This window comes from Phyllostomus discolor, chromosome 7, assembly GCF_004126475.2.
Source record: "Phyllostomus discolor isolate MPI-MPIP mPhyDis1 chromosome 7, mPhyDis1.pri.v3, whole genome shotgun sequence".
Taxonomy (NCBI): domain Eukaryota; kingdom Metazoa; phylum Chordata; class Mammalia; order Chiroptera; family Phyllostomidae; genus Phyllostomus; species Phyllostomus discolor.
Window position 1 is genome coordinate 65,342,769 of NC_040909.2, and position 16,278 is coordinate 65,359,046.

Below are 16,278 nucleotides of genomic sequence, written 5' to 3' on the forward strand. Positions count from 1 at the left end.
CAATAGACCAGCGATTTTCAACTAGTGTGCCACAAGAATTCTTAAACATGTAATACCTGACTATTTAACCTGAGGCACTGACCTATTCCTTCAGACTGAAATAAAAAAATGACAGCTAACACAGTAATAGCTGCCTGGTGTGAATGAATCAAAATTATACTTACTTTTTTTGGACTGGCAAAAAAAATATCTATTTTGGTGTGCTGCAGAATTTTGGTAGTTTGTGTGCCATGAGATGAAAACGGTTGAAAATGGCTGCAATAGAACAATTTAATTTTTGCTGAAAGATGCCCTAGTTCATTAATCCTTAGAGTGTATACAAGAGTTATATTTAAGAGAAATTTTATTACAGTTAGGCAATTTTTAAAAATGCAAAGATCAAGATGGTTTTCCTGGAATATTTACTGGTGTTCTACTGTTTTCTTCACTGAATGCAGTTACCTAGCATATTTTTGCTAGAATATTTTTATAAAATCATTTGTTCTAATCTAAGCATTTATCATTATATGCAGAGATTTCTTGATGAGAATATTATAGACGGTGCATATTTTTGACATTAGCATTTTATTTGGATGACTAATCTTGCAGATGCGCAATTTTAATGAATTATTCATGATATTGCTTTCCTCTGAAATTTTAGTTTGCTCTTAATGCTAGTTATTAAACATTTTGCTTTTCTCTATAAAATTTGATGAAGGAAAATAAAGGTGTGCTTCCTCAAGAGAAAAGGTAGCTTCCTCTTTTTTGTTTTTCCAGTTCTCTAAGTGGAGACTTTCACTTTGAAATCCCGAGAACAAGAGCTCCAGCCCTCTGTGATGTTGACTGCTTTTAGATAAGACTGATTTTAATTCAGTGTTGGAAGCAGCTGATGATAAACCCAAGGCATGTGCTTGTCATACAGTATCAGCAGGTCAGAAGGGGAAAGAAACTTAGGCTGTGGCAACGTGTACTACCAGTGTGAACAACCAGCATTTTTATTGCATTTGAGAATGCTATAATGTCAGTAATTAGTACTGACTACACAACATTTTTTTTATTGTCTGTATTCACAGACACGGAATGATGGAATTACACTTGATGTCAAGGAATGAGTTTCTTTTATGCCTTATCAAAACAAAACAAAACAAAACAAAACAAAAGGTTTTTATTACTGGCAGCACACATCTGTGAAGCACCGTGAGCGCGGTCCGCACTGTACCATCTTCACCAAGGCTCCTGGGTGGCAGAGGCCGTGTGAACTACACTGGGCCCACAAAATGCCTGTAGAATTACAAGTCTCATTCTCAGGATAAAAAAGTGAAACCAACTCTCAAAAACATCCAAAATATCAAAAGGGTACACCATTAACCAAAGGTACCAAAAATATTCAAACTCCTTATAAGTATGTTCTTTGTACCCTTGGAAATGGAGCTCAGCTGGAATGTGGAAAGGAGAGGAAATATTTAACTTTTTTTCATGATAAAATAGCTAGTAATTAACATCATATTTCTGGGTTAAGAATCCAAGTTGTTCTTTACCAAGTAGGTCTGATAGAATCCTGGGAACAGTGAGAGCTGTCTGAAGGTGCAGGCTGGTGGTCACACATCCAGGACACAAGCCTTGATATTTCATTGCGCTGCTGGTTCAAACCAGGCAGCATAACTCGTCTTACCAGGACAGACTCTAGGGACCAGTGGGATGAATCCTCATTCCTGACAGTGCATTTGCCTGAAACAAGGGACTATCTCCCTAATATATGCTTTTGTTTGGGAAAACAAAAGGTAACAGACTGTGTTTACATCTTGGCACCTTGTACAGTTTTCTTTTTTTTAATACAAAAAGTTCCATAGCTTCGACACGCCCCATCATTAATCACTACTTCACTGATGAACTTGGAAAGTGTGACCCTGCAATTTCATCATGCAAAATATTTACTGCGGCAGGAGGAAACATTTCTTTTTATCTTTTTAGATGTATGAACTCTTTAAGATAGCCAGGAAAGCAGTGGTAGGATAAACACAATGGATAGGAATGTATTAAAAAACGTTAACACACATGCACGCACACACACATAAAACCTGTACAAAATGCTCTAATCAATGAGAAGAGGGGAAAAAAGTCTGTCAACTATGTTACAATTTAAAAGCAAAAAAAAAAAAAAAAAAAGGGAAAATTTCCCTCCCACGTCAGGAAATGTCATCCAATATTCTTAAAGCAAGGATAACTAAATAATACATGTGCAGCATATTCTGCAAATCCATTACATACAGTAGTTTTTTTCCCAAAGCTATTTTTAAGTATCATTAATATAAAGCAGTTGCACAAAAAGCAAAGGTATTTTGACAAACAGGTGTATGCATTTATTCCTTCTTAGGAACAATATCTAAAAAAAGAACTGCCCTCCTCCCTCCCCCTAAAAAGACAAGTTCACACAGACACATTGGGATATATGTACAACATAATAAACCCCATCCTAAAGAAGCGACTGATAGCCCCAAGGGATACAGAATCAGAATTTTAAAAATCATATGAAGTTTGCTAGCTGTAAAGTCTGAGAATTGTTTTTTCAGTTGGTTCTTCTGCAAGGCTGTGATACCTGCAAAGATAAGTAAAATCTAATTTTTTTTCCTTTTGCTACAGTCTTTAGACTAATCATGCAAGACATACAACTAAGTGCAACTGAGTGAAATGTATTTTTTTTATTTTAATCATTCCCTAAAGGTTTGAACTGAGGTATGCGTACTAACAGTTTCTCATGCTGTTATCTTTACTCATGTCTAGCTACACATGCTGAGAATGAACTAATCTACCAGATTTTTATCCTCTTTTGAATATCAAACTAACCAGCAACCACTCAATTTAGAAGCACAGGGCCCCCTTCCCATGACCCTGTCTGGCTACTGCCTGCACATCATGAAGCTGCCTGCAAAAGTTAAAAACAAGTCTCGAGTGACCACAGACTGCCCTTTATACAGAAAGCAGAGTGAAGCTTCTTCAAAAGTTAACTGCCAAAAAAGTTTTTGTACCAAGCTTACGAGTGGACAGGAGTGTTACTTCTTTTTTAAATAAAAAATGCTGACCAAAATTTAATCAGAAAAAAAGGAAGGAAAAATTTAAAATAAAAAAACTGGAGGCTATATGACAAGATAAACCAAAATCAATGCAGTGATTACAGCACAGGCCTTAAACAAAAGTGGCATACGATCTTTCTTTTTAAGAAAAATGTATTCTAGAAGTAATTTTATGTGGTCTATTTCCACTGTGGAAGCTTTTCTCTTCTCTCTGAATTTTATCTTGTCTCCTTTACTGGACACCCCCTAATTTTCAGGGACATACATTCATATTTTTCTTTGAGACGGGACTCCTTTCCTTCATTTGCTCCTTTAATACAATGTTCTATTTTCATCTTCAGTAGCCCCGTAATATCTCTTTACAAGAATGAGTTTTAGGATCTTCAGGGGTACAGAAGAGAAAAAACCAACAACTAAAAAAAGTAACAACTTTGGTTCCATTACCTACTTGGTCTTCTAAATTTATGATGAAGGAGCAGTTCGTTCTCTTCCTCAGGTTAGCAATAGCCTGTATCTCATCAATTGCCTCTAAATTCTTTTGCCTCCTTTGATCAACAATAAGAGGATATTTGGCTTCATCAGATAAAGCATAAAACAGAGAACATAATTTACCTTTGTGTAACATCTTTGGTAATTTTAGAAAAAATAAGGTACAAAAAATATAAATAAAGCTCCAAAGGGCTCTCAAATTAAAAGCAAGAGCCACAGTCCTAGATAAATAAATGAGTGACAGGAGAGTGGCTGCAGCATGGAAGTGTCCAGGGTTCTTAGGACGGAGGTTGTGCTGACAATGACTGTCACATCCTGCATGTTCATTTCCTGAAAAGCCCAGGGTTGAGATGCACCCCATCCAGTTAATGTCTTCTGTTAGCTTTTGATACTGGGTTGGTGTGATCATATTGCATAACAAACTGAAAACTGCAGTAGCAAATGTGCACATATGACATGAATACTTTAGCATTTGCTGAACTGCCTTCATTCACTGTCTCAACAAGTTCAAACTGAACTCTATTTGCATTCAAACAGATTAATGCCACCAAGCAGGTCTGAACTGATGTTTAAATTCAGTACCACCACTACCACCAACACCACCTCTTTCAGCAAAGTTTCTCAGGGAAGCCAGCTTTTTGGTCATTTTGCAAACAAAGCAACCCACACTGGTTTAACATGGCTCATTACAACTTGATTCCACGAAGGTGAGCCTTCCACAGCCAGACTGTCAGTCTAACAATTATGAGATTTTTTTCCGAGGGTGCTGCCTATTGTTCCTACTGCTGGTAAGATGTTGTGGCATTTATTAAGAATGATGGTAGTTGCAAAAAAAAGAGGAAAATCTGAAACAACCCCTTTTGCCCTGTAGAATGATTCTGTATTGCTCCTAGAGTGTGTCTATATCTTTTTTCTGTCATTCATTCTCTTTCTAGTAGGACTTCACATCTGTGTGAGAGGACCTTCATGTGTAGAGTGCAACATTTGGGACCTTTTTGAAAAAGACCAAAACGGAATGTCTGCCGGCTTTAGAGAAAATGTGGTGATGTCTGAAGGAAAATGGAATGAGGGACAGAAAACTACAAACAAGAAATGACATTCAGCTTTGTATAATAAAAATACCTATTAACATTCATTACAAGGTACAGAAAACTTTAAGCCTCCAGGAGGCCATGGGCCCAAGTGGAGGCCTGAGGTCAGAACTTAAAACAGTATAGTAGAAGCAAGGAAAAAAAAAAGCAATACATTAAAAAGTTTGGGATAATTATTTTTAACCCCTCCCCCAATACACACACACAAAGGCCTTCCCCATCCCAACTGGAAGCAAAAAAAAAAAAAGTGTAAAAGGCAGTGATAATCAACATGCAGTACTGTGCAAATAGGTTGTCCACTGGAATCCTTAAATTCTGGGCAGAGGCTTGGTCTGCAGTGTAGGTGCACATGCTCAGTTGGGAATCCTCGGGCTCCAACGTCGGCAGGACTGCAGTTCAAAGTCTGCTGCTAAAAGTGAATCAGTTTAGCAAATTTACAACAGATGTTGACGGCTAAGAGAGGAAAATCCCAAGTACCAAACAAGTCCATCCAATGCACAGAGTACAAATTCCTTTTTTCAACAAAAAGTAGAAAAATCAAAAATACTCCCAAATGGGATTCTTGATGGCACTAAGAGTTAACACATTTCAGAGTTGTCAAAATGTAGTGAAACTCCTCCAGACTGTACAACAAATGGAGAACAATTTCACTGTTAACTTTTGATGTTTTGTTTTGCTTTTTCCCAATCTTTATTCTTGGGATTGGCCCGCCCAGACGTTCACTCCATGTCCTCATTTACTGGTTCATCTTCATAATCTCTGTCGTGGTCAAAATCTGGACTGTGGTTGGCTGTTGTCACTAAGGATAGAGGCCCTTCAGCCTCCTCTGGATCGAGGGGCTCTTCTTTGACGTGCACAGGGTGCCTGGAAATACAAGAAAAGGTTCATTGAGAGAACTGCCCAGTCCAATGCAATTTAGTTGTTACGGGTAACACAAAAGCACTCTAGGACAACACTGTTCAACACAGCAGCCTCCAGCCACATGTGGCTATTTAAATTAAAATTAATTAAAACTTAATAAATTTAAAATTCAATCTCTCAGTTGCCCTGACCACATTTCACATGTTCAATGGCCACATGTAGCTGTGGCTGCCATACTGAACAGCATGGAGGCAGACATTGCTATCATCACAGAAAGTTCTTTTCACAGTGCTGCTCTAGAATGACTGATCTCTGGACAGAAGAGGGCCTCTTCCTCAGTGGTGTTCTCAGACTTCACTTTGCACTCCAATCACCTGAGGATCTCGTTAAAGTGCAGAATGTGACTCAGAAGATCTGGGGTGGGGCCTGAAACTCTGAATCTCTAGTAAGCTCTCAGGTGATCCTGCTGGCCTGAGGACCACACTTGGAGTACTAGAAAAATAGGCCCCACCACAGCATACTGGGTAGATGAATACAAATCTTTAAATAATTATATGAACTACGAATCTGTAAGACAACAGTAGTTTGTGGGGACCATGGAGTGAGGAAGTCTGGGTAATCACAGCTCTCTGTGTATTCTGCTTTGCTAGTTAACATGCGGAACCTGTGAAAAAACTCTCCCGAGACCGACCCCAAGCGAGGTTCTATCATTAATCAACTTCAAGCAAACATAGCAAAGAGACACCATGATACATGCTTGAAACTCCAAATTAATGCATATTTTTTACAAACTGTCAATAAGGCAAGAAAAGCCCTGCCAGGAAACACAAACGAAGAGGAAGAGGCTCCCTCAACACAACAATGTGATAAGAAAGCAGAGCCCCAATCAGAATAATAACACTGTCAGCCGTAAACAAGGCAGAACATGAGGCCGCTGGTAGCAGCCACCAGGATGTGGGCCCTGCGAGATGATCTGCCAACTGCCTCATTATGGACTGAGCAGGGTTCATCCTAAGGGGCCCCACAGGGATCACAGGACACCACTCTGATAACAATTGAGAAATGCTGTTCGTAAATCATATTTACAACCAACTCTTTACAAATACAAATTACTTTCTGTTACAGGGCTTTTGATATGTAAAAGAACCATTCAAGTTAAACTGGCCCCATTGCTGGGACAGGATGCTGAAGGAAGGATTTTTAATTGACATTATCAAGTATTAGTAATAAGAAGTGTTACCGGGGATGGCTGGTTTCCTAAATAATTGATGCTGTATGCAAACCCTGAAGGCAACTTGGACCATTTAAAAACAAACAGCAGTGCTTTGGACTGATCTTGGGTGTAAATCTTCAGAAAACCAATTGACTCTAATATTAGCACAGCCTAGAGAGTCTTTGGGGGTAGATGTTAAGATTAATAGCTTTTTTAAAACCATGCCCATATTCTGAAAAACTATTTGCAAAACAAAATATACCCAAATTGTATGACAGCATACTTTACTAGCTGTGCTCTACCTCCTTTTAGTTTTTTAAAGGTGCCATTTATCTGTGTTTCTACAGTGAGACCCAGGACTGGCTACATAATTTGCAGAGCCCTATGCAGTAAGAATTTCAAGATGGAGATGGTTTTAAGCATGGGAACCCATATGCAACTGCCTACATGAATGCCTGGAAAGTCAGCCTGGGCAGGATCCCCTATATTCTTTTGGAAAGAATTAGCTGTATTGATTATTATTCCTTAAAAAAAGTCTCCCATAATCCCTAATTAGTGGAGGTGTTTTGTCTTTGCCTAGCCTCTCCATTTGGGGTCATATTTTTATATCTTGTAAACACAGCAGGAACACAACTGTTTATTTTTCTAGCTTTACAGTTATAATTTTATGGCTATGTGAGATACCATTAATGTGTTAACACATTAGCACCTTAATGCTCAAGAGTCTGTGATTGTCTTTTTTCTTTCCCCTCTCTTCTGCTATTTGTACAATACAATGATGACTTTTATCCATTAATACTTCTACTTCTGTTGATTTACCCCTTTAGGATAAATTTCTAAGAAAGAAATTTAAGTTAGAGCAAAGGCCAAAACATCTTTATGGTTATGAGTTATGTAATAATAATTTCCAAAGGGGCTATATCAATTTAGACTCAACCTAATCAGCACCAAGCATTACTTTTTAAAAATGTTTTGTTGCTCAAGAGGTATGAAGTAAGCTCAGGTTACCTTAAATTGTTTTTCTGGAATTACTAACAACAGTGTACATTTCTTCTTGTTTGTGTCACATTTTTACTAAGAACTGTTAACTGCCTTCTTCACTAATCACATGGTTGTGACTAATTGGATAAAAATGTGTGTTTTACTCTGTTAGATATCGAGATTCAAATGTAGTTTTTCAACATTTTCCTAGTTTATTTTAAACTATCAGATTTATTAATCTTTTCTGGTTTAGAAATCTGAATTTGATGATGTGAGGCAATAAAAGGATATGGGAAAGAGGGGGTGGGAGGACCTAGAAGAAATCAAACAGTCATAACGAAATTCTTTACAGTTTTTAGACTTTGACAAATATTTTGCTGGACAAAACAAATAAATTCTTAAATAAACAAACAAATAAATAAAAATTCTATCCCATAAGCACCCCCAACACAGTGCATATTAGGGAGTGTTTTGTTCCCTCCTCCTCACATTTGCAGCCAAACTTCACTAATATTATTACCATCACAAACACACAGGTAATGACCTTATCATGCCTACTGGCTCAAGCCCAGTGCCAAATGCAGAGTGGGTCCCCCACAAATATTAACTGATAAGATCTCCTGTGTGACAACCTGACAACACAGCCAGAGATGATATCCAGCTTCCTGATATTTCTTGATACCAGCAGATCCCGGAGTGTGGCAAATGCAGTAATACAGACACACAGTGCTCAGACAATAAGAGAGAATGGATTTTTGTTCAAGATATACTTCCGGCAAGATGCGAACTATTTAGATACTATGCTTCGCACATACCCACGTGTCTTCTAGAAAATGGAGCTGCAGGATGTTCTTTCTTCTCTTGCAGGTCAAACTCCCCACACCCACGCCATTTTTTTCTCCAACTCCTACTTCCCAAAGGGCTGCTAGTGAGTAACTGTAAAACCACACATTTCCCATCTTATATCCATGTAATTCCTTTGTTTAGCGACTCTGGGAACACGGGAGTTTTAAACTAAAGCTGACTGGTGTTTAAAGGCATTGTGTCCCCAGGGTATGTGCACAGCTTTGAGTATTTTGCTTTGTAGCTCCTTCAGCTCCTATCAGTATAAAAGTGTAATGTCCCAAAGCTATAATTATATGACTACTTTCTAGGGTTTCAAAAGAGAAAGAAACTGTAACAGTATTTGAGTATCACAGAAACGGTGAGGACGAAGAGTTCTGTTTTAACACCAGATATTACCTAGGCTATAGTACTAACAAGGTCTTTTAAGCCTTGCTGTAAGGCTTACAGCTTGATTTATTCCAATAGACTAGAACAGTTAAGAAACAATTTGCATCAGAGCAGGGCAATGCATACTGGACAAGAATGAAAACTATGTCATTAGAGAATTCACTTAATGGAAATCTCGGGTCAAAAGGAGTAATAGTCTATGACACTGACAGCAGGCATAGGGGACATGCTGTTGACATATGATTATATTTAGCAAGTAGTGTGAACCTGAAAGATTTGAGCAAAAAATCATATGCATTTTGATGTCTTTATGTAAGGTTTCTTTTTTTTTTAAGTAGCTGAAACCTTCATTTTGTTAAAAATTATGCTGACTGCTGTAAAACATGGTTTCTGGCAATACTGGGGTTAATTCCAAGTTGTTAAACAAATTAACTTTTCAGTGACTTTATCTTGTACAGCAAAATTAACATTACTCTAAAATGTTGCCTGAGGTGTTTATCCAAATAACTTTCTTGTTTTTCCTTTTGGAAGTGAACCTTTACACTAAATAGGAACATACATCAACTAAGTCTTGGAGTTCATATGGATTATAAGAAACAGTGTATGTTCCATTCAATAACATCAGATATTTTTGCTCTAATGAGTCATTCTTGAAGTAGCTTATATAGCAATTCACATTTGCTCTGAACTTCCCTGATGACTAAGTAAAATCTCCTGTCATGACAATGATTTAAAAATGAACATGAGTGTGGTAACGATCAAGTAAGAAACACCATGTTGCTTTAGAAAGCATGATATATGGGAATATCTGTTAGAATAATGTGGAGTAAATGCTCAGAGACTATTCATTCATATAAACTAAAAATCACTTCCATCTTTAAAAATCATTAATTCAAAAGCTAAATAGTCAAATTTCAGATTCCCCCAAACCCACCAATTACCCTGGCGGACAGCATTTTTTCTTTATCATTAGACACCAATGCATTCTGTTCCTAATCGCTACAGATCACATTTTCCATTCCTGTTGCTCAAATAATTTTAAAATAAGATGATGCGTAATTCAGAAAGATTGTGTTAGGCAAGCAGCTTATTCTAAGAGCTGACAGTATGCAAACAATGAGCTAGTTTATTCCTTTTGAGTGGGTATAGTTTTGCAGACACTTGCTAAAAAGAAGACTCATTCTATAGCACCTTCCTTCAAGACCCCACCCCACCCCAGCAAATCCAATTATTTCTGAGAATGTGGTTTCCATTCTCTTTTGACCTTTCCCTGGGAGAGAGGGAGTTGTTAAGAGTCCCACTTGCTCCCTCCCATGACACACCCACAAGGGGCCAGAGCCTTTCCTGTGGTTTGCCTGGTCCTGGGGACATTCACATTCAGCATGGACAACCATCGCCCCTCACTTCATTCAGTTATATGTGTGCTCATTACACTGCCGTCTGCTGCTAGAATGCTATTCATTTTCCTTTTGATATTTTAAGAGCAACCTATAAATCATTCTGCCTTTCACTGGTGCCATCATTAATGCTTGGTAATAATGCTCTGGCACTATGTTCATGGTTAAGCTTATCACACAAGCAGGTAAACAAGCATCTTCTTTCTCCCCGATAGGTTCAGCATGCCTGCGAGTTGAACAAACCACAAACTTTTTCAGAGTGGTGCATACTAATTTTAGGAGGACAAGGTAAGGTGGCTTAAATAATGGCCTGAGATGCCAAGCAGAGGGCTTTCACTGCTGTGTGCATTAAAGGCTGCATGAAGTCAATGCTTTTATGGGAAAGTTAGAAAATGGTGCTAACCGACCTAAATGTTTCCAGAAGTACTGGGTTGCAGGAAATCAGAAATTATAGAAAAAGTGTAAAAGTGGCCACAGAAGGGCTTGTGTGCACATAAAACAGGGAGACTGGAATCTGAAAGCAGGTATCTTCTGCGTGGACAGTACTCACCCAGATTGCACAGGGGATCTGCCTGGGCTGCTGTCGCTCTCGTTGCTGTTGGTATGCTCCATTGCCCCATTCAGCTCTTCCCGCATGGTGCTGGCTAAGTTGCCCAGAGTGGGATTTCCCATGGAAGCGGTAGTGTATAGAGGTATACTATTCTCAGCCATCGAAGCCTGCCATCAACCAAGAGAAAATTTATGAAGATGTAGGGTATGCATAGAGAGGAAAGCTATTAATTATAGGTGTATTCTATAATCTCCAGTTTAAGAGCATTGTAGCGTGGTTGGCAAATTCAGGTTTCTAGAGTTGAGACAGATTTTGCTTTAAAAGTAAGACTTGTGACACATGTTCCAAGCCTGGCTTCAAAGAGCTACCTGGGTGGGGGGAGGGGGGCACAATTCAGCCCTACTGCATAGAGTCACATGGTTCAGACAAGGTGATCTAATGAGGTTTATGTCTGATGCCTTTTTTCAAGAGCAACTGAATATTTCCAGATCACAGGGAACTATAATGGAATTTTCATTTCTTTATCCACTTTGATGACTCCAGTATTAGATATCAGAGATCTGATTAGATTATTCTGGCTGCACAGCTGAAACTTATGAGAATTTCCATAAACATTTACTTCATAGAACCTATAGAAGAGGAAGAGACTATAGAATTGGAATCAGTTTTTATCTCCCATCATTCCCCTTTTTAATGATTTCTGAATTCGTTCAGTTGCAGTTTGAGACAACTCATTGAAGGTAATACCACACAATCTTTCAGACTCAAATCAGACCAATCACCTAGAATTTGAGGACTATAAATCTATCTATCTATCTCTGCCACAAAGAAGCTCTAAATCATAATTTCTTTTGGATGCTTAAGTAGATCCATACTGAGGGTGACAAAGTCAGTCGAAATGAGTGTCTGCAAAAAAAGTGTGAAAAGAAAAATTCCTGAACTCTGTAGTGGAATACTGTTCACTTCCTATCTTACTGCATTTTAATAAAATGACCACTCAGTCTGAAATGCAGAAAATAGTCAACTATGTCACTGGACTAAAGTCTCCATACTGTTTCATTTGGGTAGTGATTATGATCCAGGGACTTTTCATTTTATTGAAGAGGACAGACTTTCAAAAACGCAGTTGCAATTAGACCAAGATTTATCAAAACTGTCCTCTTGCAGGCCACACTATGCCTGGTTTTCCATCCTAATGAGGAAAAATTACAGCCATAAGACAATCTGGTATGTGACTTCAATTGGCCAGTCATGTAGAGTCCAAACTATTCTAGAAATCCTGGCTCTAGACAGAAAGTAAGAACCAAACATGGAGAAAGAATGGATGTAAAACTGGGCTGCAGGGAACCTTCTATTATGATAATTGCAGTCCCACTGTATAAATGCCAAAGCCTGAAAAGCCTTCTGGATTCAAGCCCCATGTTAGAAGAACTATACACACCTAACTTAGCATTGGCTAATGGACTATTTCAAAGACAGACCGCTTGCAAGCCCACAGCTTTTCCTTCCCTCCACTTCAAAATTCATATAACTACCTTCTTTTAAAATGTGGGATTTAAACCCTGGCTGGCGTAGCTCAGTGGATTGAGCTCGGGCTGCGAACCAAAGTGTCACACATTCGATTCCCAGTCAGGGCACATGCCTGGGTTGCGGGCCATGGCCCCCAGCAACCACACATTGATGTTTCTCTCTCTCTCTCTCTTTCTCCCTCCCTTCCCTCTCTAAAAATAAATAAATAAAATCTTTAAAAAAAAGTGGGATTTTTATTTCCAAAATGAGTGAATTCATTCTGATGAATAGTGAATTTGAATATTTGTCATTTTCCTGCAGTTTGTCAAATAATTTGCATCTAGTACTTTTTCAACAAATCTCTTATCATTGCAATAATACATTTATTTTTTGGCAGAGCAAAAAGCAGGAGTAGTTTCTAGACGTGTGTGGTATGCATGTGTGTGTGTGCACAAACCGCAGCTGGATAAGCATCTTAACTGCCTTTATTTGAAGCAACACAGTGGTCATGCCTCTGCTGGTCATGAAAACTCTGTTAGGACTATCATCTGAATCACTTTCCCCCAATATACCACAAGATTGGCTCTCACTGGCTCATTTCTTTATTATATAGTCAGAAAGTGGTAAAAGTGAGGCCATCTCTAGCTTAGTATTTTAGCAGCTGCTCAAGACAAATATTGAGAAGTAAAAATAAAATTGAAATGTTTATGAGAATGTGCTCTTTGAAATGAGGTACTCACCCAATGGACAAGGCAACCTTCTTGGGGTAATTTGTTCCCCTTAGCTCTTAAAGGGTTCTAGGTCTAGGCCATTTCTGATTGGGATTGCATCATAAAACATGGGCAGAGACCCAGAAGCCACAGTAGCAAAAGGTATCCATAAGGCAAGTACTTACACTGACGCTTTGGTTCTCAAACAAGAAAAATGCAAGTGAAGAAACCCAGCACTGTCCATTTAAAAAATAATTCATGGGCTGCAAAGAGAACCCCGTGCCTGATACATAATAGAGCCACTTGAACATTCTTTGTTGAGTGAGTGATCTAAGCAACCCACTCAAGGTTAGAAAAATCTCCACCAATGCTTATGCCTAAACAAGTGGTTCCTTTTTTAGTTGATGTCCACTTAAGGAACAGCTGGGCTACAATTTTTATGATGGACTTAACTGTTTAAATGACCCTGTGCACAGTATGTGGTTTTGTACCAAACTGGCACCTCTGCCAAGAAAACGAAGGTGCTTAACTCATGGTGCTAAAGTCCGTAAGTACCATTGCTCCTGGAATGTGAACCACTCTGAGGTCCCTAGGGAAAAGACAGTCTATAAATATGAAGCTTTACAGTTACCCTTAGTTACTATACTTTTTCAAAGCATAATGCAATCTGTCCCAAGTCCAGTGTTTTATTTCTGTAGTAGATTCTGCTGTCCTGTTTTATATATTGTACATCTTGCATTATGTTACTCTAGTAATCTTTTAAAGATGTTATTCCACTATTATTTTTACTTGTCTTGAAAAATGGAAATGGGCAATAATGGAAAGGAAGGCCTGCTGGTAGAATCTTTATTTAATTTGCACAGCAGAAAGTTCCCTTATGAGACTGTCTACTGACCATGGATCCAAACTGACAGAGGACAGAGAAAGGACCACTCCTCAATATGAAATTGTACCAAATGATTTACCTTACTTCATTATGGACATAAAATGTTCTTGGAAAATGCAGCAGCATTTTGGGCTCTCACTAAAAAATAAGGAAAGGTGCAGAGGATGCAAAAAACAAATGTTTTAAAGATGAAACTTGAACAGCTATGCAATGATAGAGCATTCTAAATGAAATTAGTTATACAGTTAAGGGAATCCAGAGGATGGAGGATCACTGCCTTTTTTTTAACCCTTTCTACCTCATGAATGTAAAATGAGCTTATAATCTTAATACTATTCTAGAGACAGCAGAGCAGCCTTTAAATTCACACTTCATGAGACTTCAGGGAAAATAAGTTACTAATGAATGGTATTTACAGTTGTGGTATCTAAGCATGCTTTCATTTGCTTTTCTAAAGTTACTGTGTAAACTACAAGTAATTAAAAAAAATGCAGAGAGTACTTCCTCCTATTAAATTTGGGTCAGGCTAAGAATAAATAAATATAATTACTGAAAAGCTAAGTTCAGTGAATTTGCCTCCGCACTGAAACTGTGTAAAAGGCATGTCATCCATTCTTGGGAGCCTGAAGCCTCTGCTGAGTGATCTGGGAAAATAATTTTGTACGATACAGAGTAGGTGCTCAATAAATATTTGTTTAATGCATAGCAAAGCCATCACTGTCTCCTCTTTAACGCACCCCATTCCCATAATACCAAGTGTCTCAACCATTCTTTAATTATCATCCTATAAAGAGCCTTTTTTAGACTTTAGCTTCTCTATTCATGCTGTCCCCTCATGAAGTCTGAATATCTGTTTATGTACAATGCCTGCTGGAGGGGACACAAGACATTGTAATAGCTAAGTACCAGTTTTAGGGTGACACAGTCCCCATCAAGAATGCATGCTAGCAAAAATGTCCCTTGGAAATCTCTGCTTGATACTATTGCAGAGAAGGTCTGCAATAGTATTAGGTCACGTATGCCAGCTCAATCTATAGAATATGTCATCTAAAAGTTACCGCGAGTCCCTAGGCCTCTGTTCCAGAATAAGGTAGGCAAGGTCAAAATCAATCAGGAACATTGGCCAAAGGGAAAGCCTGCCTGTGAAATCCTGAAAGAGGCTTGAATACTACCCAGGTACTTTAATGAGGTGGTACTTCAGTCTTCTTGTGGACTTATGAAATGACTTTACTATCTGGTAACTGAGGAATACAGTGAATAAAAGGCTTGCAAGATGCAGACACCGCCCTTGTAACTCATGTTAGTGTGGTAATCTCCCTCCTGCTCAGTGCAAGGGGTCATTCCTCTCCTACCACAGTACCACCAGTTCCTGCCCTGGGCTTGCTGTCAGAAGGTAATGTTCTGTGTGCTCACTATGGGATCTGAGATATCTGCTGGAATCCTAAAGAGTTTTCTTTAACACTTCTAGCATTTAAACAAAAATAGTTTACTATTACAAAGCATCCTCCACCTCAGACAAAAAAAAAATGATGCTAAAACAGACTTTAAAAGAAGAAATAAAAAGCTCAGCTTTCCCTTTAAGCCTGTGAACAATAGAAGGTCATGTGATCTAGTGGCCTATCATCCAGCACATTAATAGCTGTGCTAGAGTAATTACACTTGTGGTATTTTTGCCTCAAGTGAAATTCTGAAATAAGAGGATGGAAATTATGATACTGCTGATAAATATTAATAAGTGAACTTTTAATTTTTTTGCCACAATATTCAAAATGCTAAGCATCCTGCTAATGCTGAAGCAGCCGATGTGTTTGCCTCCAGGGAGGACGATGCTTTGTGCACTTAAGAAAAAAGTTTAACGGAATTAAAATTTAATATCTAATTAGAGTGAGGCTAATATATTTTGAAATGAGTGGGGGAGACATGTGCCTCTGCCATGTATTCGGGACAGCCGTTAATCTTACCTGTAAAGCTGCATTGAGAGGTGTGCAGTAGGCGTGGCTGCTCTGCATGTTTTTAATGAGGGAAGGATTACTGCATAAGAAAAAGAAAAAACTCCAAGTTAAATGCAAGCAACCCCTGAGTTCCCAGATAAATTTTGTTTACGCTTCCTGGTAACCTTCCAAATCAGAAATTTCCCCCACTATCAAAACCAAAGAGAAGTTAGGTTTTCTGGCTTTACTGGGCTGGTCTGTGTAAACACCTCTGGGAATATAGATTATGCTCTTCAAGGAAACTGGACATAAAATTCTGGCTTAAGTAATGGGCAGTCCAACCACTGAACAATATTTATATCAAAATAGTGACCTCT

The 16,278-nt window shown here is 38.4% G+C and overlaps 1 protein-coding gene across 10 annotated transcripts in view; it reads right to left on the bottom strand.

The window, feature by feature from the left end:
- Window positions 1-947: 947 nt before the first annotated feature.
- The window catches only part of FOXP1 (forkhead box P1), a 630,544-nt gene continuing 615,213 nt past the window's right edge, over window positions 948-16,278 (bottom strand). For 8 of the 10 annotated variants that reach the window (XM_036031548.1, XM_036031551.1, XM_036031553.1 and 5 more), the window contains 3 exons: window positions 15,932-16,001; window positions 10,866-11,032; window positions 948-5,494 (listed from right to left, as the gene is read on the bottom strand). In XM_036031548.1, the coding sequence (XP_035887441.1) occupies window positions 5,350-5,494; window positions 10,866-11,032; window positions 15,932-16,001 (382 nt within the window). In that variant the 3' untranslated portion in view covers window positions 948-5,349. The remainder of the gene's footprint in view (window positions 5,495-10,865; window positions 11,033-15,931; window positions 16,002-16,278) is intronic. The other 2 variants (XM_036031555.1, XM_036031554.1) reach the window with 1 other exon arrangement.